Here is a 24,909-nt window from a genome sequence, read left to right on the forward strand (position 1 = left end):
CCTCGCTGGCCGGCCCGGGGGTGGTGGGTGCCCCTGGCTGGGGTGCTGCTAGCTCGGGGGGGGGGTGCTCTCCCTTGGTGCCAGCAGCCGGGCTGTGGCAGCGTGTGGCCTTCCAGCCCTGTGTGCCCAGCTGGGACGTTGCTGTGCTCCACCGGCTCCGTCCCACGCTGCCCTGGGAGCACTTTGGGCACCTCGGTGGCGTGGAGCAGCCGTGGGGTTACGGCAGGAGCTGCCCATCTACTCCCCACATCGCGTTCGTTGGGATTTCGGTCTCTTAAACCGCGTCTGTTCAGCCGGTGGTGACGGAGGGTGGTCACCCACCAGGCATGCAGCTGGTGTTGTCTGGACGGCTTGTTGCAGGGGAACACCCGGCCCTGTAAGAAACTGCGGGTCTGGAGTGGTCCGGCACCAGGAGCCTGGAGCAGTATCACTGTTGAAGGGTGGCACAGGGGGTTGCACACAGAGAGCTGAAGCTGCAGGCTGCAGCGCTGTGCTTTTGGCCAGTGCTCTTCTGAGAGCATCTGCTCTGCTTGAGCCAGCCTGAGAAAAGAAACTCACAAGAGTTCCCCATTTGTTTTCAATCCAGCAAATGCAGATTCCTCTGCATCGTTGCCAGCCTGACACTGTTGCCTTGTACTTTAACGGAGGTGAACTGGAGGTGCCTCCTCCAGTGGCCTCACCAGGGTGTGGAAGCTTGGCTCACCCTCAGCACCTTCTGAGAGGCGACTGCTGCTCCTGTGCTAACCCTTTGGCTGACCCTGAGTGGAGCCTCAGCTGATCCTGTCCTTGACACAATTTGGCCTCTGAGTTCAAGCATCCCTGCTGTCATTCCTGGCATTTGAAGTACTCCCTCCACCTCTGTCCTTTCACATCTCATTCTTCTTGCCATAATACCTAGGAAGCCTCTAGCTGTGTCTTAAGCGTTAACATCTGTTTTGAGGTTTGTCATGTTTCCATAAGTTTCAGTTTCTTCTGAAAGGCTCTCTCTCCCCTTGCCTATGCCATTCTCTCTCCTTTGCTTCCATTGTGATTCTATCTTTTCCTCTGCAAAAGGCCTGAAGGAGTTTGTAGATACAGAATTTGCAGTTTTGCAGATGCTTTACCAAATACAGCCTCTGTACCGTGCTACAAGACGTCACCATCATCCCCCTCATCTTGACTCACTCCTCTGGCTGCGAGTCGTGCTGGGCATTGTGTCTAAATGTGTCCTTCTTGTTTGCGAGGCCCTCCATAGCACTGCTAATGCCCACATCTCTGAGCTGGCTGCTTCTGCCGTTCCATTCTTGAAATCCTCTGCTCTGCCAAGGCCAAAGGTTTCACTTCTCTCTCCAGCTGCTCCACTTAGGATTAGTGGTGACATTAAAAACTAGTACAAAAATGCAATGATTTTAGAGAAATGTTAGCTTGTCAATGGGATGGGAGGAACTAAGCAGCAGGGGAGAGGAAAGAAGTGACACTGGGAGCCTTGCAGAGCACCAGCTCTGCTAGCTGTCATAGGAAGCTTGGCTGGGTCTCGGGGCTCTACGTGTGGTTGAAGTGTCCCTGCCTTGGGTGACTGTTTGGACAGACTATGTGACAGTGGTGATGTGAGCTTGGGTAGGACAGCCTAAGTTGTGCTTATCTTAGCACTTTACTACCTTAATTGATAATTTCCCCTCTACCTCCAGCAGAAGTATTTCTCCAGTCATGTTCTAAGGATTGCTCCACCCCACTTCTGGGTGACACAGCTTTTACTTTGTCTTATTTTTAGAACATTTTGGTTAGGAAATAAAATCTGTTGCTTCCTTCTCAGGAGCACCTAGGGCCTCTGAAAGGAAAAGGTCCACGTGATGCCAGGTATCAGCAGAGTCCCTGCTGGGGATTTAGGTTCTTTGAAGATAACAAACAGCACAGAACAGGACCGAAGGTGAGCAAAGAGCAGTGCTTCCAAGTCAAACACAAGTAATTTCCAGATTTCTGGATTCCCTGCCCAGCAACCAAAGCATCGTAATGGGCTTCTGTCCAAAAGCTGTCTTGAAAAATATTGTTTGGGGTGCAAAGTCAAGTGCTTCAGTGTTAAGGAATGTCCTTGTAGTCCCAGTTCAACCTGTTTTGGATATGTACTTGGTAATGACCGATTTTGTAATTGTATACTACTTACCCCCAGTAAGCCCAGCCATGGGTACTGGCACAACGGAAGTGCTGCTGCTCTTGGGGTTTTGTTGGCTTCTTATTCTAAGTTGTATCATTTTAGTCTGTCTACAAAAATGGCAAGAGACAACCATGTGCCTTGGGGTAGAAGAATACAGGTAACAGGTCTGTAAGGTGTGTGCAGCCACTCCATACAGAATTTGGGAAACTCTTGTATCCTAAGATGGTATACTGGCCTTTGCGTGCTTGGGTCCCCAGTGCCAGGGATTAAATATCCATCACAGTCTCCTTGCTCACATGTTGTGGCAAGGTGTTCGCTTTGCATTAAAAATTGATACTGTGCTCTAGTTTCCAGATGACTTTCATTTGCTTGCTATCTGGCCCAGCACAAGCTCCTCTTACTTCCTCCCCAAGCTACGCTTACCCCACACAAATGCCACCAGCCTGCCCTGAGCCATGTCCTGCAACAGAGCAGGTGCAAGGACTGTGACAGCCAGGGCTCAGCTGGAGAGAAGAACAAGTGGTTTGAATGACTTATATGGTACGTGGCAAAGCTCCTCTGACAAATACCCCAAACTGGTGCCCATGCTGGGGGGCAGGCCAGAGCCTGCTTAAGCAGCCTTTGTCCTTGGTCATCCTGGTTATGGAGGACTTGATGATCCAACCTAAATTTATTCATTTCAGTGATTTTTGGTATATCAGGTCACAGACAAAGCAAAGGAAGCTATTTCTTTTAAAGTGAGGACATTCCTTTTCCTCCTGGGAGCTATATGGGGTTAGGAGGTGGAGTGCAGAAGGGGTGACCTCCTGTTTCCCACTGTGTGAAGCCCAGTGCGGGGGCTGTCTGGGATCTGCTGAGACAAGCAGCACATCCTAACAAGGGGCTGCAGCAGTCAGCATTTTCCTGGTGGGAGAAGGCTCCTCTTCTCCACGCCATTAGTTGGGATTTTGACCTGCTTTCTGTGTTCTCTGTTCTGTTGGGATTTATATGGTCAGCTCTGCAGTTCGCCAGAGCTGCAGTCCCTGCATTGGCACTATCTCCAGCCGGGGCCCAGGCAGCCTGGCTCAGCGGGGTATTGTTTATCCCACCCAGGAATGTGCAGGCAAGCAAGGACCTCCGGGAGCTTACAGAGCAACATGTTCTGCTCTGAGCAGGGGGAGTAACTGCGGGTGGCAGCAGCTCTGAAGGCTGGCAGTCGGAGTGTGCTGGTGTGCAGGCAACGTCCTACCCTTGAAGTGTGGATAAGGACTGTGCAAGCTGCGCAGATACAGTGGGGGAAGGAGGGCTGTACAGATTTGGAGACCACAGGGGGGAACAGAGGGAAAGGATAAGAATGCTTTGGCGTATAGTTAGTAAGTTCTTGACACAGTGGCATGAGAAGCCAAGCATCACTCCTGATTTCTTCCCACTGCATGTTACGTGCTGATCCTGCAGCCTAGAGTGCAGAGGGCTGCAGCATATCTCTTGTGAAAGCCAGACCCAGCAGCTGGAGGGTGCACTGAACGAGGTCGAGAGGCATCTCCATCTCTGGGAGTGGATTATGTTTTCAGTGAACAGTCATTGAGCTATAATGAGTGGAAGGAGGCATGAAAAGACCTAGGTGAAATGCATGGCATTTTTCAATTTTTAAAAAAGATCACTGGCAGTATTTGTTTAATATTTTTAATATTAATTTCTTTAATCATTCTGTGGCAAACAGCTTTTGTACCTTTCTGGGAATCTGGCTCCTTCCTGGTCTACTGCTCAGGCAGGCTCTAAAGTTTTTATAGAGATTGAGACATCTGCTTCACAAGAATCCACTTGTCCCTCCTGTGGAAACCAAGTGTGCCTGTGGAAGCCCACACTGCATGTTTTGATCTGATTGATAAAATGTTAGTTTTTCAGTTATGGTGCTGTAACGCTGACCATAGCCTGTTCTAACAGTGCTACTTGAGTGAGAAGCGGAAAAGCATTATTTAGAGGGAAACGAGTGGTGATAGCACCTGTGAATTTTGATTTTCTGGCTTCTAAATTTGTGGCATCCATACCTTACTGCTTTTTATCTCATAATCTGATCAGCACTTAGGGTATACCACCAGAGTAGCTGTCTGAAAACCCTTTGGGTCTCTCCTTTTACTGGGGCTGTTTGTTAATACTTTTTGTAATCAACCTAAAATAATCTCTTCATGTTGCTGCCTTATCTCGTGAGTGCTTGAAATTCTTGCTTCAGCACCTTTCAGCAAAAGTAGGGAAGGCAAGAACTCCCATTTCTAAGGTACAGAAACTCATCAGAGACTCATTTCCTCACCATCAAAAAGATGCAACAAGGACATTTATATCACCAACTTCAGTAGGTCTACTTCCATCTAAATGATGGCACTTTGAGCAACTGCCTGACAGTTATTTGTGGTACTGGTGAGTCCGTTATTTGAGACTTCTTACCCTGCCCAATTTCAGCTGCAAAAAGAGAGGAGGAATATGAGAAGTTGTCAGTCAGTGTGTAAATGCCTTCTTTTGGCTGCTGTGGCTTGATCCTGTCTGTGCTGAAGGTCTCAAAACAATATTGTAACAGAGTTAATAGCCGTCATTTCATTCTGTTCCCTCCTTTCATCAGCCACGCTGGACCAGACATGCTTCAGAGCTCATGGCAAAATGGGATAGGCAGTCTTCCACGGAGGTAATGTTAATGTGTGCTGAGCATGCATGCAGGCAGGCTGAGGGGAGTGATTAATGCCCTGGGAATCCACTCTCTGCCTTGCTGCACAATGCTGTTGTGTCAGGCCTGGAGCTTGGCACCAGGGCAGGCTGCAGTCGAGTGCCAGGAACACATTACCTAGTTTGTGCAGGATCAGGCAATGAGACAGAGACAGCGTGTTCGCAGCAGGGCCAGTTCACTGCTGCGCTGCAGCTTCATACTTGCATGGTGAGGCTTTCTTTGGATGTGGGTCTGCTGCTAGGTGGGGGCATGAGTCCTGCAACTTGTAGTCTTGACCTCCGCCAGTCTGAAATCTCCGTGTCTGCTCATTTGTGGAGGAGCCCTCTCCCCCTCCCTCCCTCCCCCAGGCAGGCAGGGATCACCCATCCTTGAGGTGAGAGGGAATGGTGCTTGGCCAGCTGTCAGGAACTGTGACTCACTGGGGATCACAGGCAGAGCCTGGCTCTCCCTGCAGTCTGCTCTTCCTGCTGGAACCTCTGCGTGAGCTGTTGCTGAATGTTTGTTTTCACCAGATCTAGGGTGGATCTGGGAGAAGCTTGGGTCCATCATTAAGCCTGAGGAGTTGGCCTCAGTAAGTTTCCAGTCTGGAAGATGCTGGGACACTTCCTTTTCTAGGTAGGGGTTTGGAGAAAATGTTGGCAGGCAGCACTTCATGGAGTAAGACAAGGCCAGGGTCCTGGAAAACATAATGTTTTGTGTTGAATTCATGTTACGGAGTAAGCAAACCCCATAAGACCTATTCACTGCTTTTGAATGCAGGGGCATACTGTCTAGACTTGGAGTCAGGGAGTGATCCTGCTCTTCTCAGTACTGCTGAGGGAATGTGGGCTTTTGGCAGTTTCAGAAGTTACTTCATGATTTCTTGCCTCATGGGCTGGCTCTCAGGGATTGCTTTTCACATGAATAAGTTAGTGCCCATGTTTTATTATAACCGCAGTTAATATATACATGGCAGAACAATTACAATCCTGCCTGCCCCACTTGACCTGTCTCTTTGGAAAATCTTGTATATTTTAATGAATGAGTCTCCAGAGCTGCAGATGAGCTAAGGAAGTGACACCACTGTTTTCATGGGCAGGATCTGAGCCCAGGGCGGTGAGAAGGCCATATCCTCAGCCCCAGTGACTGCAGCAAAGCCAGGGTTTAGGTCTCCAGCACACATGCTGTAATTCTTATGCTCCTCAGCCCACTCTTACATTACATCTTTGACAGAAGAAATGCAAGAAATCTTACTGTACCATCATGTGCTCTTGGAGAAACTAACCTGAGACGGCAATTATGCCTGCAATATTTTTTCCATCTTTGTCCTGTGCGGCTGTGAAGTTTGCATATTCAGAGTACGGCAAGGATTCCTAGGACCATGAGCTCAGTTGGCAGCCTGCCTGTGTGGTGGAGGGCAGCCCTTAGTGCCTGCAAGGGGCTGCTACTGCTGTGCCTATCACTGCTGCTGTCCTGTTTGTGTCAGAGCATGTAGCAGCATGTCCCAGCCACCCCACCTCAAACAGTGCAAGGCTCCTTCCTTGTCTTTAGTATTTCCAAGCTAATTGATGGCTCTTCCATCTTTTTGCCTGCTCCACATGGTCATGTTTTTAATAGTTACTCCTTCTGCCTCAGTAGGTTCCTGCTACCCTGAACTGCAGCTCTTTGTGCTCCTGATTCACTCCAGTCCATTCATCTCTTTTTGGTGGCAAAGTGCTGTCGGCTGCTGGATATAGGGCTCTTTGTACAGCCAGCACAACACTGGTGACAAAGATACAGCCTGTGCCCCAAGGAGCCAACATGCTACAGGGAAGGCAGTGGAGAGCAATAGGAGTGATGAACAGGACAGCAGAGGTGAGGGTGGCTGGGGGCTGGGGTACAGCGAGCTGGCTGCAGCAGGAGCATGGCTGGGGGTGGGGAGGGACGTGCTGAGGAAGCTGTTCCTGCTGAGTACAAACCCGCTTTGTTCCCAGGAGGTGAGTCGGACTGGATAAACAGAGCGGTCCCGTCAGCAGAAAGCCTTTCCCTGGCTGGATCCCCACTGGCACTCGATGGAAGTTGGCTGCACTTCGTCAGTGGGGAGGTTTTTCTCTCCCTGTGTTAGCGTCCCCTCTTCCTGACTCTCCAGGGCTCAGGTGGGCTGTGCGTGGCCGTATGCAGAAATGGGAGCTCCAGGGGCCCTGTGTGTTTGCTGTGGGTGGTGGTGTGTGTTGTCACCATGCTCTCTGCTGTTAGCTAGGTGGGATGGTTTGACAAGCGATGCTGAGGACAGTATGGGTATTGCCAACGTGTGGCACTTGGAGGGTGACCATTTACCATTTATTGTGCACGTAGAGGCACTTTGGGAGGGGAAGACGTTGGGTCCCATTGCAAGGAAGTTGTGTCTGACCGGATGGAACAGGGACTCTACTTGTGATATGGGAGGAAAGCAGCCTGTGAACAGGGGGCGGGGGCTGCTGGGGAGGATGCTGGCATCCCAGTGTCGCAGAGGGCAGGGCTCTGAAAACACCTCGGAGAGGTGTCAGCGGTCCTGTGGTTTGCCTGTATTTGCAGTGGGACAGGAAGATGAAGGGAAGTACTCACCAGTCTGAGGTGCAGATGTTAAGGAATAACCTTAGGGTTCCTGATTGCTTTGGACGGATGCACCTTTCAGTTCCCCTCCCGAGGGATCTGGGAAGAAGGGAAGGAACAGCTGAAGCTGCAGGATTGCTGCTGCTGTGATGTGGTGTATTGCCTTAATAGTGAGGTTGCTTGGTACAAAGCAAAGATGATACAGAAAAGTGTCACAGGTCAGCAACTGCTTCCAGGGGAATGGGGAATCCAGGACATAGCCCTTGATGAGAGTGTCTTTGCCTGCCTTCAGGTCGTCTGCCAGGGGGAATTTCAGCTTTGGCTTCCAGGGCCTTGGACAGGGTCTGCACCCTCATCTCAGCCTGCTGCCAAGAACAATGGTGAGGCCTCCCAGGGGATGGCTGAGCCTGGTATCTAGAAGGCAGAAGGGGCATTTCCAGCCAGGTCTGAGGATGGCCAGGCTGGGTCAGCCCAGGCAGACTTTTAGTTTGCTACTGGGGAAGAAGATGGTGGGATGAGCTTGCCTGAGTGTACTTTGTGCCTGTTCTCTGTGGGGTAGAAGTGTGACGCTGCTTCAGCAACTGCTCCTGTGGCCCTGAGCAGTGACATGGGGAGGGGGATGCCTGTGCCCATCCCCCCATATCATTCCTGGTGGGACTGTGAAAAGTGAGTGGTGCTATCTGCCCGCCCTGCCCTGCATGTCAGGGAAGCGCTGAACTTCCTCTCTTCCTTTTGCTTCCTTCCTGACAGTAATTAATTTCAAATTTTCTTGCTGCTTCTCCCCCCCTTGCAGCACAGACGTGTCCCCACAGAGATAGCCAGAGGTGCTGAACAAGGCAGGTTAGACCATGGGAGTGCATTGCTGGAGACCCTTGGCTCCTGCAGCATGCTTCATGTTGCAGGGGGTTTCAGGGAGCTAGGACAGGACCCTCTTGTACTGTTCCTGCCTCTTGTGCTTAGGAAGAGTTTTACTTTCTGAGCATATGTGTGATAATTTCAGGTGTTTCTGGCTGCTAACTGACTTCCCACTGTGTCTCAGCCTTAGGTACTAATTTGCCTTCAGACCCTGCACAATGGAGGCTGGCTCCGTGGTACGAGCAGTCTTTGATTTCTGTCCCAGCGTCTCTGAAGAGCTGCCTCTCTTCGTGGGAGATGTCATTGAGGTGCTGGCAGTGGTGGATGAGTTCTGGCTCTTCGGCAAGAAGGAAGGTGTCACAGGTAAGAGCTGGAAGTCCCTGCACCTGTATCCCTAGGTGTTCCAGCTAAACATCCACTCCGGGAGCACACCTTCCCCTTGGCCAGCACTGTGCAGAACCAGATTTGATTTACTAAATCTTTCTTGGGTATTTTCTTGGGACTGAGGGTACAGGTTGCCCACCACTGGTCTCTTGCCAGCTTTGAGTCAACTATTCAGACAGTTTGTTTGTTGTTTTTTAAGAAAGATGAGTGGAGGTTCAGTTCTCAAGGAGATGAGAGCTTCACAATACTAGTTGCTCTATCCTCTGTGGTGAGACAGCCCATTTCCTGGCTAGTTTATGTACTGACCTGCTGTAGCAGTGGAAGGGGAGAGAGGAAACAGATGCACTGAGAGTGGAAATGCATCAACATCCAAGTGACCTTGTCAGGTCAAGTCAGTGGGAGACATAGTGACAGAGTCCATGTCCCTCCAAGCCTTCTGACTCAGCCTCACTTCCTCCTTTCCACTTTAAATCATTTTCCTGCACAAGCTGCCATCGGTATCTGGGTACCTGAAGTAGTGTGCAAGTCCTAAACTTTTGGAGGGGTGTGAGCAACTTTTGAAGCAGCAAAATGCCCTTAGTGCAACAGTTTCATAGTCCCTGTGTAAGCAGCTCTTTCTCATTTTAATACTGATGTTGAGAGGATGTGTGAGCTCTCAGGGGCATGAAAACCAGGCCACTTCAAAGCATAAGCCTGACTCTGTCTTCAGCATGAGGGTGGGACTGGAGTTTCATCCCTGGATGTGGAGATGGGGCTGCTATTGCAGCAGCAGTCTGGACTTTGCTAACAGCCATGAACTGTCTCTCCTGGCTAAAACAAAGATGGAGAGGAACAAAGGTGGAGAGGAGGACTTCTCTCCTGTGCTCCACATAGCTGATAAATGGCATTGAATGAGTGCACACCTGATCCTGCGGCTGCTGAAGTCACTGGGCACAAACTACTTCTGCAGCTACTTCACCACAGCTTTGTCTCCCGGCATAACTGATGCGCTTGTTCTCAGGAAGATGAAGCTATTAAGGAATAATAAACAGATGCGTGTCATAGCTCAAAGATAAAGAAATACACTGAAGTCAAACTGAATGCTTTTAATGACTTTTAGCTCAAAACCCACTTGCATTCCTTCTTTCCCTTGGAACAGCTGTTGTAGTTTTCTGCCCAATTTTCTAAGCTGAAGTTGTAGGGAATTGAAAAAGTGCTTTTGAATAGAAGCTGTGGAGGTGCAGCAGCCTACCAATAATAATACTCAGTACTCTGTGGGGAATAATTAATGTAACCTCCTTTCTAACAGCATTAGGTTGTTTCCATGTACCAAGCAGGAAACTAAGGCATGGAAAAAGAAGTAGAGTTGGTTAAATCTATGAAGGAAGCCACTGAGGCTAGCAGCCTGTGGGCTGCTGGTTGCATCTCAGGTTAATGACAGCAGATGCCAACTGCCTAAACCCAGTGCAAAGTTCTGGGTGTCTAGGATATTGTGTCTCCAGGTTTTATTGGAGAATGTGGATGCCATATTGGGTCATCAGGATTAAATGCTAGAAGTGCTACTAGCCCATACTCCCATCATATCTCCTTGCCACAGATTACAAAATATAGGACAGACATTTTTAGTGGGCTCTGCCACATCCTGTGCTCCCAGGACTGAAATTAAAAGCTGAGTAGTATCTTGTGATGGCCAACAAGTGTGTGCTGCCCCATCTGGCAGTGGGCTGTACAGAATAGCTGGGCATCCAGCAGTAGTGCCATGGTGAAGTAGGTGTGCAGAGGTGATAAAGTGGGGAAGGTCCCTGGAGTCTCAGCAACACTACAGCTGTGACAGAGCTTGTGAGTCACAGACGTGGCCATCTGTAGTGTGGTGGCCTGGCTTCTGCAATGAGGCCATGGAGGGGCCAAGCCTTACAGAGTGAGGAGTACCAGGTGAATGTGCCCAGTCAAGAGACACTGGTCTCATGGTCCAGCATCATGGCTCTGAACTGGGAAGCAAGCAATGAAAGCAGAGAAGACCTAGTATGTCTGTTCCCAGAAACCGTGCTGATGGCACAGTCCCAGTAACAAACACAGCCTGTTGATTGCCTGAGTGGGCTGAGGGCAAAAAGCCTTTTGTTCACTGTTAGCTCTTAAGCATTTAAAACCTCAGGAATTCCTGACTCCCAAACTCATTCTTCTTCCACCATGCTATTGTAACACTCTGGGTAGCTGGTTATTTTCCTTTAGCAAGAGATGAATAAATTCCAAAATCTGGAAGAAGAGTGGAGGGAGGTGGTGGTGGGCTACGGGAAAGAATCCTTGCTGACAACTGCTTCTTGTTTTAGGGCAGTTTCCTAGCAGCTTTGTGGAACCTGTGGATATTCCACCTTTGAAGCAGGGAGAAAAACTGTTTGTTTGTACCAGTGACTTCACATCTCAAGAGCCAGGGAGTTTGTCATTGCAGAGAGGTAATCTCCATTGCCTTCCTTTGCTTTGCATCTCATAGCCCTCACCAGGAGCATGAACCTAGTCACAGCATCCTGCCTAGAGTGGCAGGAGAGACTGTGAATTTCCTAATACCTCATGATATGGGTCATGTCAAATCCAGTATGGATCTTTGGGCTTCTGCCACTCTGATACTGGTTTCTTATGATCTATTACTACTCTTGAAACTCCAATTATTGGAGTCATGTAATCATAATAAACTTACAGCTGCCCTTTAACTGCCCTTCAGTCCCCAAATCTTAGACTTGTATCTGGGGGAGGAATCAAAGCTTTTGTGCGCCTTCATGGCTTAGTAGTCAAAAACTGTGTATCTTAGATATGTGTGTGCTTCATGCCTTACCTCCAGTGCTCTTGTGCATCCCCAGCATGCACTGCGCTCTGCACAGAGTACCAGACCTTACCCACAGCCAGGAAGGACACGGGGAGGCAGGAATATGAGGTGGGAAGCAATCATGAGGGCAGTTTTGAACTGGTGTGTCTCATTCCCTGCAGGAGATCTGGTGATCCTGGGGGGGTCCCTGGCCTCCAGCTGGCTCCAGGGCCGAAGCAGCTGGGGTTCCAAGGGATTTTTCCCCTCATCATGTGTGCGAGAGCTGTGCCTTTCAGTTCGGAGCCGTCAGCTGTCCCAGAGTGCTCTCCTGGAGGTGCCTGCCTACTCACTGGGCCAAGCCCGGGCCCTGATGGACCTATCTGCTCAGCTGGAGGAGGAACTGGACTTCAGGGAAGGGGATGTGATCAATGTTGTTGGCATCCCAGAGCCTGGCTGGTTTGAAGGTGAGCTCAGAGGCCGCAGGGGCATCTTCCCAGAGGGTTTTGTGGAACTGCTTACTCCTCTGCGAGCATCAGGAACTTCAGTGGATCCAGAGCCCACAGGGACTTGTGACACCAATGGGACAGTGGAGATGCCCCCCAAGGAGGAGGAGGAGGAGCCAGGGAGCACTTATGGTGTTGCCCTTTATCAGTTCCAAGCCCTGGAGTCCAAGGAACTGGATTTTGATGTGGGTGACAGGATTCGGATCATAGGCATTCTGGAGGATGGCTGGCTGGAGGGGGAGCTGAGGGGGAAACGCGGCATCTTTCCACACAGATTTGTGAGGCTGGAAGCCTCTGAGGCTTGCAGGGAAAAGATGGGTGCTGGGAATCCCCAAGGTGGAGGCAGATGTGGACTCACCATTAATCAAGACACAGAAACCACCTGCTCTGAAGCTCTTCCTTTGCCAGGGAAAGATGGCAGAGAAAAGGAGGATGACTTGGCCGCACACCCTGAGCATGACACCATTTTGTCTCATGCAATCAGGAAAACAGAAGGTCATCTTGGCACAGATTTGAAACAGCATCAGGTTTCTGTCACAGGACACCAAGGGCCATGTCCCAAAAGCACAGCAGACTCCATCCCCTTTGACCACACAAAGACAGTCAATGGCATTCTCCCCTCTGCTCAGCTGCCTCCCCCACAGGGCAACAGGCCTGGCCAGGTAGGTGAGTTGGAGCCTGGGGGAACTGTTTCAGCCTCCCCAGGAAACTCAGAAACTCAAGCCCTGTCTGAGCATGATGGAGACAGTCCCACTGTGCCCCTGCAGGCTCCCTGTTGTTCCCCAGATCCTTGCAGGAGCCAGGCAATTTCTTCTTCTAACATCTGGGCAGCATCCGAGCCCCAGGAGAGCCAGAGCAGCACCCAGGACCTGGATGGTTGGGTGGACATTCAACAGGAGAAGTCCAAACCTTGTTCCTACAGCCTGGGAGGTGCCCAGGTGGGTGTGGACACATGGGCTGGGAACTGTGGGGAATGCTTCCCACTTGCCACGCAGGGGGATGGCTGCACAGACCTTGACTCCAAACTGACAGAGCAGCTGGCACAGTTTGAGAAGAGTCTGTCAAGTACTGGTGCTGAACAGGACAAAGTCTCCCGCCACTTCTCCATCTTAGACTACAGCTCTGAGAAGGACATTGTCCGTGGGTCTCCTGAGTGTACCCCCCATGCCAGGCAGCCAGAGAGGAGGAAGGCCCTCAGGCCACCCCCTCCTCGGCCCAGCAGTCTTGCAACAACCCCTGTGCACACACTGGGTGGCCAGATGCCCAAAGGCAGGTCATTGTCCTTCTCGGTCAAGCCTTCTCGGCCTGCGCCCCGGCCTCCATCAAGCACCCAGCGGAAAAATGTGGCCTCTGCACAGCTTCAGCCCAGCACCCAGGAGCAGCGGGTGGAGGAGGGACGTGAGGACTTGACACAGGCAGGATCAGCTTCTCCCCACTCTATTCTGATGATGAGAATTGGAGAGGTGGAGCGAGACCTGGAGGCGTATGGCAAGACCCGCACTGAGCTGAGCCTGATGCTGGAGGAGCAGCAGGATGAGCTGGTGAGAGCAGAGACCCTGGAAAACCTTGATTTCTGTGACTCCAACATCGAGAGCCTCAGTGTGGAGCTTCAGGAGCTGAGAGGTGAGTCTTCAGCAGCGTGGGATGGGAGTGCTTCAGGGGGACAGCTGGCCCCTGTTGTGTACAGGCACTGTTAGAGCCAGTCTTTTATTTCCTTCTTTAATTCCTGATTTTGGTAATTTTGTAAGTGTTGCTGCAGTACAAATCATCACAATTTTGCCTTGGAGAATCACAGTGTCATTATCTGGACATCCCTCAGCCCTGGCCTTCCCCACCCCCTTTTCCTTCCAACTCTTCCACCTCTTCTTCCAGCCCCACCCTACATCCAGAGCCCTCATCTCATCTCATCCATTCCCAGTGTGTCCTTGCTCTCAAGCAAAACCACAGCTGTTGCAGGTTCAACATCCCTGCATCATCCCCTCTTAACTGTAGGGAAGTGAGCAGCACCTTCAGAGTGGCTTTGCTGGTGGTTCTACAGTTGAGATTTGAGTTATGTCTGTGGTGCAACTGCCCTCAGCCTGTCAGGGCGCTGGGTGTCCTGTAGTTTCTGCTCTGGTGGTGATACAGACCTTTGGAGACTTGTCACTTAAATCAGAGGGGATGCACAGAAAGGTGCTGAACATGGCCTAGAAGTGGGGAGGGTTAGTGGGCAAAAAATAAAGCTCGCCCCTGTGCTCCTGCTGTCTCTGAAGTCCAAAATTTCAGGACAGGAAAATGACACTGCACTGTCAGTAACAGCAGCAAAGAGCTTTAGACTGCAGCATGTCTGTAGCCAAAAAGATTACTTTTATCCTTGCAGCCCAGAAAAATTACTCAGGAAGGAGAAATTTGCCCTGTTTATATCAGCACATTTGGGCTCCAAAACCCAAAGATGCCATATAAAGATCAATGCTGTTAATTATGTTATATCTGATATTACAGTAGACAAAGTGAAAAGACAGAACCACATACATCTCCCACAGTCCCTTCCCCAGCTTCTTCCAGGAGCTCTGACACTGCAGTTCTATTACCGAAACCCACAATGTGCAGGAAATGTGGGCACTGCATGCGGGAGGTGGAGTGAAATGCCAGCTCCTGCCTAGAGATTACTCACTCTGACTTCATTGCCTCCATCCTCCCACTGCTTAATCAGCGCTGGGGAGCCCAGGCACTTTGCTGCAGGATTGTGTCTGAGGCAGAGCTCAAGGGAATGAAGGCTGATATGGGTGCACCAAGGAAACATGGTGACAAACAGCCTTCACATCAGTGGCATGCGAGAGGGATGCTTGGAAGAGGTTTAGAGGATTTGAAGCTAGATAAAATAACTTGAAGGTAGGAAGAGGAAATTTTAGCCCGGATCTCAAGGGAAATTTTTTGATGGGATGGATCTTGCTGAGAAACGTCTCTAACTGGCCCAGTGCTTCCTGTCAGAGGATGACAGATCCTGAGGAACCTGTGCCCTGTTTGTTAGTGCAACTGGAAGTTTTAGGCAGGAACAAAAGCACGATCCTGAGACATCATACCCATCAAGTTATCCCCTTGGTAGTCCTAGGGGATTTTTCACCACTTCAAGAGACCTGAGGATTTATAAGTAGCCTGTCTGATCCTGTGATAAAGATGTGCCCTAACCAAGCTCTGTGGCAACCCTCCTGCCACATCTGAGTGTGGCCAGAGAGCATGTCTCAGGCTTGGTAGCCTAGCTTTAGTGCAGTGGTCCAGATCAGTAATGCAGTGCTGCATCAGCTCAGCAAAACATGTTTGCACCATGCCTCAGGCATGGCCTCTGTCTTGCAGCCATTAGGGGTTCATGGAGGCATGCTGGAGGGAGGAAAGCTTACCCTAAGCATTGGCCAGCAAAAAAAATTTGGGCTAGCATAGTCTTGGGGGAACAAAGCCCTTTTGTGTCCTTTGGGGAGCCAAAAGAAGAGCAGAAAGTATGTGGTTTTCTAAAATACATGTTTAAAATCTGCAGGTTGCTTCTTTAGCATGTCTTGGGTGCACACTGTGGGGTTCACTTATCACCAGGCTTGGGCAGGATTAGTGTTTTCCTTCCTGGAGTTGGAGTAGGAGGATCCATGATTTTTTTTTTTTTTTGGTCTTCTACCAGCTAGTAGCATTGGCTGTGCTACAAATGCAACAGGCTTGCAACAAATGTTGCAAGAACCTGAGATGTGGATGACATCCACTGACTCTCTAGGGCGTGTTGTGGTCACCTCTTGGTTTCTCACAGGATCTCCTGCATTTGGCATGGAAAACTAGGAATGCGTTGCGCCCTGCAGCAAGAGGAGTTACTGGAGCACGTGTTGCTCTCGCCTCCTGGAAACTTGTATTGTGTGTTGGCACTGGACTCAGTAACCCAGATAGTCCTTCAGGGCTGTTCATAACAGTGGGGGCACCAGCCGTTCACCCTGGAGCAGGGAACCAGGCAGCTGTGGCTGCATGGCACTGTGCAGGGACCACTCAGGAATGCTCTGTCTCGCAGGGAGCTGCTCATCTCTGACTCTTCCCAGAGATGAGCAGCTCTGTGGTGAGGGCTGGGAAAAGGATGGGCTCAGCATCAGCTTTGAGCCAGGGGCAGCATGACGGCCTTGGTTTTCCCCTGTGAAGTGTGGAGCAGAGCCCAGCCTCTGCTAGACGGCATCATTTAGCCTCTGTGCTGGCAGGAGCGTTAAGACAGGGGAAGGAGATCTGATATCCCATCTCTGGTCTGTGGCTTCCCGCAGTCTCACACACAGTCTGTTTTCCTTCCCTGAGGACGTCGGTATTAGGGCAGGGCCTCCTCATGCTCCAGTGCCCTCCTTTTCCCTGCCTCTGAGCTGCCAGTGGAGAGGCTTTGGCAAAGCAGTGGAGCCGGTTTGGGCGGTGAGAGCCTGCCCAGCTCCAGTCTCCCTCCTCGGGGCTGGTTACTGATTACTTTGGGCAGCAGGTGGAGGAGGCCAGGGCTGGCAGTGATTGGGCCTGTGGCTCTTCCTACCCTTGCTGGCTGGTTTCAGGAAGCAACGCCTGTGTTTCACTTGGGACAGGAGAGCAGGAGCAGAGCAGAGAAACGGTGTCAACCCAAGCTTGGGCTCGAGGAGCAGGTAGCAAAGGAAGTCAGCACCTGCACTGCACCCCAGCAGGACTATGTGCTCTTACCCTGGGACGAAATGTGGTGTGGAAGATCCAAGGCAGGAGCCACGGCTCCTCAGCTGGGAATATGAGGACTGTTGTGCTGTGCGGAGAGAGGACGTGGCTGGGGTGGCTGCTCTGTGTGGTGAGGCTCACAGCAATGATAGACCCAGGGCGAGGAGGCAGCCCCCGGGCTGCCGGGGAGCAGACAGTGGCTGGAACAGTTACAGGAGAGGGGAGGGCATCTCTGTGGACAGACGGAGCATGAATGGAGACTGTGGGGGTTTTTGGAAGGGAGGTATCCATTATGCGGACTGCAGGAGAGCAGACCATGCTTGGGAAGGAAGAAGCCAAGATACAGAGGGTAGAAACTCTAGGGTGTATGAGAGGGAGGGTGTTCAATACAAAGACTGTGGGTCTGAGATAAGAGAAGGAAGGTACAGAGAGGACAGAGTACCTGGGCAGTACAGGGAGAAGGGAAGGCAGTATGTAAAGGTTAGAGGCCCTGGAGACTATCAGGAAGGGGGAAGGTGGTCTCAGGAGGACAGAAATCCTAGAGACTACAGTGAGGATGAACGACATTATGGGGAAAAGGAAAGGTGGTATAGGCAGGAGAGGGACTCTGGGGAGTGTAGAGAGGAGAGAAGGCAGTATAGAGAAGATGGAGGCAATCAAGTATATAAAGAAAGGGAAAAGTGGTATAGAGAGGATGGAGGCTCTGGGGCATATAGAGAACAGGAAAGGTGGTATATAGGTGCCAGGGACCAAGAAGATCAAGAAGACTTTAAGCAGCGCAGGCAGCCCAAAGACCATGCCATGGACCACAGCAGTCTGGACGGAGATTGTGAAGCTCCTGCATTTGCAGTCTGGTCCTCAGGGGATGGTAGAGTGAGCCTGGGGTCTGGCATCTGCTACACACAGTCCAAGATGCAGGACATGGACTATGATGGCCATGGGGAGCTGGAAGAACCAGCACCAGGGCCCAGGATGCCAGCCAGGAACAATGGCAGAGCAGAATGCTCAAGGGTGCGCACGGGCCGGCCAGACTGGAGCCAAGTCTGGCAGGAGGAGGCCGAGGAAGCAAACAGTGTGGGCTCCATGCTGCAGCGAAACAGCTTCTACAGGCGGACGGCTCCCAGTGCTTTGCGGCACTCAGAATTCGTGCAGACCAGAAAGGAGAAACGAGGTATGTGGGGAAATGCTAGGCAGTTGCCTTGAGTGTGCCTTTGCCCTGCTCTGGCACCAGGGCAGTACCAGGACTCTGGTGCAGGCAGGTTCTCATGGGGAACCCTGGGGCTTGCTGAAAGGGGCATCATCATCGTTACTCTTCTGTACAGTCACCTACATGTTCTGCAAGGGCTCTTGCTCCCATTTTGCTGAGGTCCAGGTGGGAGGGAAGCCCAGGCAGCACAGACCCACAGCTCACTGATTGCTCCTCCATGCTGTGGCTGGAGTGTTTTGTGTCCATGCCCAAACCTGTGGCCCTGATTTGTCTGCTCTCTCTGGGCCCCAAAGAAGTTTCTTATAGGATAAGGGTGAGGTGTTGGGGTTATTCCCGCTGCCTTTTTACTTTTATAACCCACTGTGAACAGATTCTGTGTGTAGGAACCAATTACTGATCCTATGGAAGGCGAGTATGTCAGCTGTTCACAGACAGCACGAAGCAGGAAATAGGAGAAGTTGTAGCACTCAGACATACGCGGAGGGCAAGGACTTGTAGTTGCATCATAACACATGGGCAGGATAGTGGGGCACCCTGGGTGTGCATCAGTGGGTGTCACAGATGGGAACTGAACCTCCTTCATTGCCAGCCCCTTGGTACCACAGTGGTCCCTTGCCTGTGCTACAGCAGTTGTGTGCCCTGGGTCCCCGAGGTGTCCCTGGGTCTCCAGTGCCATCAGCCAGCACCCTGGAGCTGAACTGATACCAAAGCTGGAGGACTCAGGCTGTCTGCCATGGGCAGAATCGTCCCATTGATGCTGTGGCTGGGACAGAGTTGGCTGCAGACAGCTTTGTGGCACTTGGCACGTTGTTGCAAGAGTTAGTGTGTGTTGGGAAAGGGGAAGCAAGGTGGTTGGGTCTGGGCAGAAGGACTGAAGGATCCCTTCCTGGTGGACTGGCTTGCCTGTTGGGCAGCCGTGTGCCTGAAAACCTGTTTGCTCCTGCACCTTTTCTGCCAGCATCTATGTTGAGCACCTGTGTGGGAGCTGTGTGAAGGTGACAGAGCTGGAGGCTGTGGCTGCCTGTCAGCTTAAACAGCATGAAATCTGTCCTCTGGAGGTATTTGATTAAGCAGGCTTTGCTGGCTGCACTTCTGTGCTCTTGGGCCTCCCTGGTAGGGTGGGACTTTGCTCAGCTGTGTCCCTGGGGCGAGGGAAGGGAGAGGCTTTGCAGTGCCAGGATGTCCAAAGGGCAGTGGGGAAGCTAGGAGGAGCCACGAGCAGAGCAAGGAGGTAAACAGCCCAAAAAGCCTTAGGAGGTTGGAGCAGTGCTGGCCTGGCCAGCTTTTACAAGAGTTGGGGACAGACTGCAATGCTAGGCCGGAGCCTTTGCTCCTCTGATGCTAAATATGACTCTGCATACACCCACACTTGCACTGGGAGGGGTTGTTGGGATTTTTTTTCCCACTATGGCAGGCTCAGGGGTGGGAGGTGTGTCACAGCAGGAAGGGGAGGAGGAAGGCTCCAGGTGTTTTGTAAGACTGTCCATCCTATGGCCCATCTCTGGCTGCAGTTCTCTGTTACATTACTCTTCTTGCCCTGCTGGGGCACAGTGCTTCAACAGCCCTCCTTGGCAAATATGCTTTGCTGCATTAGCTGCCTCAATGCAAGACCTTGCTGACAGCAGCACCTCTTTGCCACCTCAGTGTAAGACCTCACCAGCATCTGGGAGCCTCCCCAAAGGCCCGCCATTGCACTTGGCAGCAGACACCCTCCTGCCCAGCTGGTAGGAAAAAGTCATCTCTGGTTTTCCTTCTGTGTGTGCTCCAGGCACCTTTTCTAATGCTGTCTACTTCTCTCACAGGTTCCTCCTCCTGTCCACATAGTAACAGAATTTAGGACTTGAAAGCCCCAGTAGAGATGACATGGCCTGATCTTTTCCATAAGCAGGGTTATTACAATTCTTACAGATTTCTCTGCAGTACGGCCCAGTGACAACTACTTGGTTAGAGCATCTTTTCTGGGATGAGACTCAGATGTGTCTGCCTGCTACATCAACGGGAGAACCAGCCTGTCATAGCTTTGCTGCTTAGTCACCATCACTATTGTATATTTTGCATGCTAATGCATTGCAATGCAGTTCTGAACCTCAACATTTTTCTACTGAATTAGAGCTTTTTAGTTGGTGGTATTTTCTTCTCAGGCAGGTACTGTAAATAATTTTTCAGTCTTCAGTTCTCTGTAGTGAATAGTCTTAAAATACTCCTAGCAAAGACTCATAGGAAGACCTTTCAGTGTTTGTTTTTCCTATCCTCACTCATTTTTCAGTTCAGGCTCTTAAAATAGTGGATTCAGGGCTGCATGAGGTGTTCTGGGTAGGTGTCAGCACTTTCTTGCACAGAGGTATACCTTGCTGCATTCCTGTACCTTTGTTTGAGGACCCCAATCTGCCTGCAGCACTTGGGGAGCTCCTGCTGAGTTTTGGACCAAGCATTACAACCCAGAATACAGCCCTGCATGTGGCTGCATTTCTTGTCCCCATTAATACAGTAATGCATTCATCTGCAGTAAACCTGCTTTGTTTGAATAATACCATCTCATTCAGAATACCTTGGGTCACTCTGACTCATATGCCTCATCTTTATTGTGATCCTATTGAATCAATGTTCAGTTTTCTATATGACAGCAGTAATTTCCCATTTACTTTAAAAATATTATATAGGATCGACTCAAAATATAGTCCTTGCAGAATCTGATGAGGAATGTCCTCTTTTCTGGATATTCTCCACTGTCAATGGGGTTTTGAGGTGCCAGTTAGCAAGGTCTTATTTCTGCTTTTTAGGTGGAAAGAAACAGAATATTTATTGTATAATTCTGCCTCTTTGCCAAATTTACCGAGAATTTTACTATCTCTCCTTACTTGTGGGATTGCATCATTGAAAGGTTTATTTGTCCTGAGTGGAAATAAAATTCTGTTATAAAGTAGCATTTTATTTCCTCATTAAAAAATAAAAAATGGACTCTTAAATTTGCCATCCATGGATTTTTCTTGATATCTATCTTTTCTCATTTTTCTGTAATTCAAAATTTCTGGTGTGTCTGTTGTCTATTATCTGGTTTTCTGTATTCATTCATTTATATTTGCTGCCTTTATTGAAGCACAGACCCAAGACAGATTTTTATCTATATCGTTCTCTTTCTTGATTGCATAACCATGGTTTTTCTGATTACCCATGTCTAAGATTCTCTTCTAGAACTTTCAGCTTTCATTCTTTTTTCCATCAGTGTTTTTGCTCACGATCACTTTTGTTGATGTTCTGCCTCAGCTTTGGAAGGTTAGCTCTTTGAAGACCATCATATTACATCACTTTTTTCTGTGTCACAGGCTGGGACCATCTGCTGTTCACACTGAATGCAGCAGAGCTCTGCTGGGACAGTGGTTGTCATCTTACCTGACACAGAGATATCTCCACCAAGCAGGCTCTGCATGAGACATCTTTGAGATGTCAAGCCATTCCTGTGGCACTGTAGAAGTGGCCCCAGTCTGTTCCTGTCCAGCTCATTTTTGTCATGTACCTAGATTTATCTCCTGCTTCTCAGTTTCAGGACTCTGCCAAGGCTGGTGGCTGAATCTGCTTCTGTGGGCTGAAGTCTTCTTTTGCCATGGCACCTCTCTGTTGCGCACACACACACACACACCCCTCCCCCCGCTTTCTCCCATGGAGCAGTGAGACACTGAATATATCCACTCTGTTGCTTTTGGAGCAGTGGTTATGTTCTGTTGCAAGCTTGTTACTAATGTCTAGAGTGAGAGTTTTCAGCCCAGACAGATCCTGCTCCTGGCAGCAAGTTTAGCCTTTCGCTCAGATTAATTATTCCCTGCCCTAGTTTCATCCCCTCTCTTCTCATGGTAGGCAGTGGCTCCTCCCCTCCTGGCGTCCACATACTTCAAATATTTGCAGCTGGTTTGTTTTGTCCTGAGTCACTACTTGACTCTGCTGAGCTGTGAGCCTGGGGCTGGGCTCGCCTTGCAGGTGGGTGCAGCTGTTGGAGATTTGTGCTGGTGCAAGAGGTTGTCCTCAGCGCTGATGGGCATCACATTCCCCTTCAGATTGTGTTAGCAGCCTGGGTGCCCTGTGAGGATGTGCTGTGCCACGGGGGATGCTGGCAGGTGAGCCCTGAGGAGGAGTTTGGGGGGCAATGCAGCCCTTTGGGTGAGCCCCCCAACCCATGACATGATGGGCATGTATCCCATTGAATCTGGACTTTATGGGTCAACTCTGCTTCCAGAGTAGAGCAGGGAGAAAACCTCTAAATGCATGCATGCTACTGCTAGGAGGTTGGGTAGTAAGAATTACAAGTTTTCATTAATTGGAAGAAAATCAGTGAAAGTGGTGTTTCTGGGACCAACAGATGAACTGTGTGATTGCAATATTAAGTCTTGGCCTCCAGGGGAAAGGCAGAGGCGGGAGTGTGCTCCATCTTGATACTTTGCTGCCAGGGGCTGGGTTACAAGTCAGTGTTGAATCTCCCATGCATCAGCAGGCAATCTAGCAAAGCTCAAAAGCAGGCGCTCCTGGGAAGCTGTTGCAGACCACCAAACCAATCCAGAGAGCCAAGGACTTGTCACAAATATGCTATGTGGGATAGAGAAAACAGTGTTGTTAGAGGTTTTAATTTAGAGAGGCAGATTGCAGTGCTCATGCAACCTATGAGAGAACAAAATTTGAGTCTCTAAAAATTGTGATTGAGAGCATTGGTTTTGGAAATGCATTTCTGAATGGCATCTGTGTCATGGGTAAACACGAATTTGTCACCAGATTGGAATCTGGTGGCTTCATTAGAAATACCAGCTGCATTCCTTCAGGCTAATGGAGCCCCTTCCAGCTGTGGTGTAAGTTTTAGTGCTTCCAAAGTTGATGGGCATGATGACTCAGATTGAAAGGTAACATTTAAATAGAAAATCTGTGAAGTAAAATGGAGATCTGTTTAAAAAGCATTTACTAGATGACCAAAACCCAGGGCTATGAAATGAGTGGGTTTAGTTAAATGATTACTAGGTCTTATTTAGGAAAAGCTGCTTTGTCACACAAGAATGTGTGACAAACAGGAAAAAATAAATTGATGGCAATCAACAGAGATGGTATGAAATACAAACAGTGAGAGTTTTTAGATGCATCAGAAACAAACCCTAAGTATCAAACATATTGGATCAGGTAGAAGAGCCAAAAAAATTCTGTATATTAATTTTTTGAACTGCAAGTGTTTGGGAAGAGGCAGGATGACTTTTGAGTTAATTGCTGAAGAAGGATGCTGGACTAGTGATAAACAGCAAGAGTCCCAGGAGACTTGGCTGCAGCATAGCCTTGTTTTTAAACAAATCTTGAAATATTCCAAAAGAGCAAGAAGGCAGAAGAGAATTAATCTGTGTAAGTTTTCAAAATAATGCAAACACTGATACAGTATAAGTGGGTAGAACTGTTGGTCAGCATTGTGCCAGGTTAAGCAAACTGAGCTGATAACTACTATGAGCTTAAAACCTGTGCAGGAAAGGTTTTAATTTCCCTTCCATAGACAGGGATTTGAGTCTCACAGAGGAAGGGTACAGTGGAGCTGGCAGTCTCACAAGTGTCATTCGAAGCCTTGCCGCAGGTCAGTCTCTGAAAGGGCTTGACCTAGATTTACTTGCCTGGGGTTTGCTTCGTGGAGCATGGGGAGTTGCTGTGTTAGCCAGCAACGCTGGGCATCCCCGGCTCTGTTTCAGTGAGCTGGAGAGGCAGGCACATCGTGTGGCTGCAATTTATCTATGGCTAAAGCTGGGAGCACAACAGGATTGTTTGGTGGTATGGTAAACTCCCAAGATGTCCTGTATAAAGCTTCTTCTGGTGGTATTTTGCGCTGGGGATAAATGCAAAATCCTATTCTTTGACCAAAGCAAATGTAATCTTTTCCATTTGTCTTCCAAAGTGCTGCTGTGTGGGTCACTTCTGTCTGTTCTGGCTGGTTTTCATTTTCAAGATTCTTCCCAGGCCACCCCATGCTGCAGTATCAGCTCACCCGCCCACCTCACCTGGGTTTCACACACCTGTTTGCATTTCAGATTAACACCTTCCTGCTTTTTCCATGTTGCACTCCCACTTGAGCTTGCTCTCATGCAAAACAAATGCCATTCCTTAAAAAAAAAAAAATAAATCCTTCTTTAAAATAACTCATTTGTTGTTACTTTCTTAACTCTTTGAGCTGTGGAAACCTGCTGGCTGTATTATCTTGGTGTTCCTTTGTCCCTTCCATGCATTTTTCTGTCTTGTGTCCCATTCAGGTTCCAGGTGTCTCAGGCAGGGTATCCCTTTTGGGTGTTTGTAAAGGTCCTTGCACGACAGGGCCTGGTCTGCTACTGAGGCTTTGGAGATGCTGTGGAAATGCAAAGAGCAATTGTTGAACCCAGCAGCTGCTCCCAGGCCCTCCTTGGGGACTCCTGCTGCATTTGAGGTCAGGGAGGTAGAAGTGCCTGTCCTGCAAAAATATTTTCACAAATGTCTGAGCTGGGGCATGTCCACAACTAATAAAATCCCGTTGAGAGCAGCTGGGGATCTGTGGGAGATGACTGGAGTGGATGGCTATCTGTCAAATCAGCAATTGGCCTTAAATCAGGTACCTGAGGCAGGCTGGGGTGCTGTAAGGGCATCGGGGGTGCTGCTGGACTCCACTTCGCAAAGCAGCCATAAAATGGGGGAAACCTGAGTGTTTCTGGGCCAGACCCTACCTTAGAGGGGTGTCACTGGGAGGTGCTGGAGAGGGACTTTTCTGAACTTGGAAAGGTGGGGGTGGAGGGTGTGTGTAGTGTTGCTGCGTTTCTGGCCAGAGGGCACATGCTTTTAAAAGCAGGCGGGTGGGGTAGAAAGTGGCTAGGGGAAGGAATCTGCTGGGGGATAAAATGTCTCAATGAAAACCGGAGGGGGCTGGGCCGGCCTGGGAGCCTCAGGTGGGACAGAAAACCAGGAGGAAAGCCGGCTGGCGGGGGCCTAGGACAGGGAAGAGGAGGGTGGCCGGCAGCCTGCGCGCCCCCAGGCCCTGCAGGCAGCGCAGCCGTGCTGCCGGTGCTGTGCCCTCGGCACCCTGCCGGGGTAGGGCCAGGAGGCTGCCGGGGGAGAGAGTAGCCCGGGCACGCAGCAGGTCCCTGGGCTGTGCTGGTGGCTTGGGGGTCTCCC

The 24,909-nt window shown here is 50.0% G+C and overlaps 1 protein-coding gene across 5 annotated transcripts in view; it reads left to right on the top strand.

Annotated features, from left to right (window-relative positions):
- The first annotated feature begins 85 nt into the window (after positions 1-85).
- Positions 86-24,909, top strand: part of DNMBP (dynamin binding protein) — a 34,392-nt gene continuing 9,568 nt past the window's right edge. The window contains exons 1-6 of one of the 5 annotated variants that reach the window (XM_026851141.1): positions 86-2,671; positions 6,444-6,659; positions 6,779-6,940; positions 8,416-8,594; positions 10,922-11,044; positions 11,574-13,517. In XM_026851141.1, the coding sequence (XP_026706942.1) occupies positions 8,450-8,594; positions 10,922-11,044; positions 11,574-13,517 (2,212 nt within the window). In that variant the 5' untranslated portion in view covers positions 86-2,671; positions 6,444-6,659; positions 6,779-6,940; positions 8,416-8,449. Of the gene's footprint in view, positions 6,660-6,743; positions 6,941-7,219; positions 7,241-8,415; positions 8,595-10,921; positions 11,045-11,573; positions 13,518-16,384; positions 17,728-24,909 lie in introns of those variants that run through there. The other 4 variants (XM_026851143.1, XM_026851142.1, XM_026851144.1 and 1 more) reach the window with 4 other exon arrangements.

This window comes from Athene cunicularia (genome assembly GCF_003259725.1).
Source record: "Athene cunicularia isolate RWA chromosome 6 unlocalized genomic scaffold, athCun1 chr6_part1, whole genome shotgun sequence".
Classification (NCBI taxonomy): Eukaryota; Metazoa; Chordata; class Aves; order Strigiformes; family Strigidae; genus Athene; species Athene cunicularia.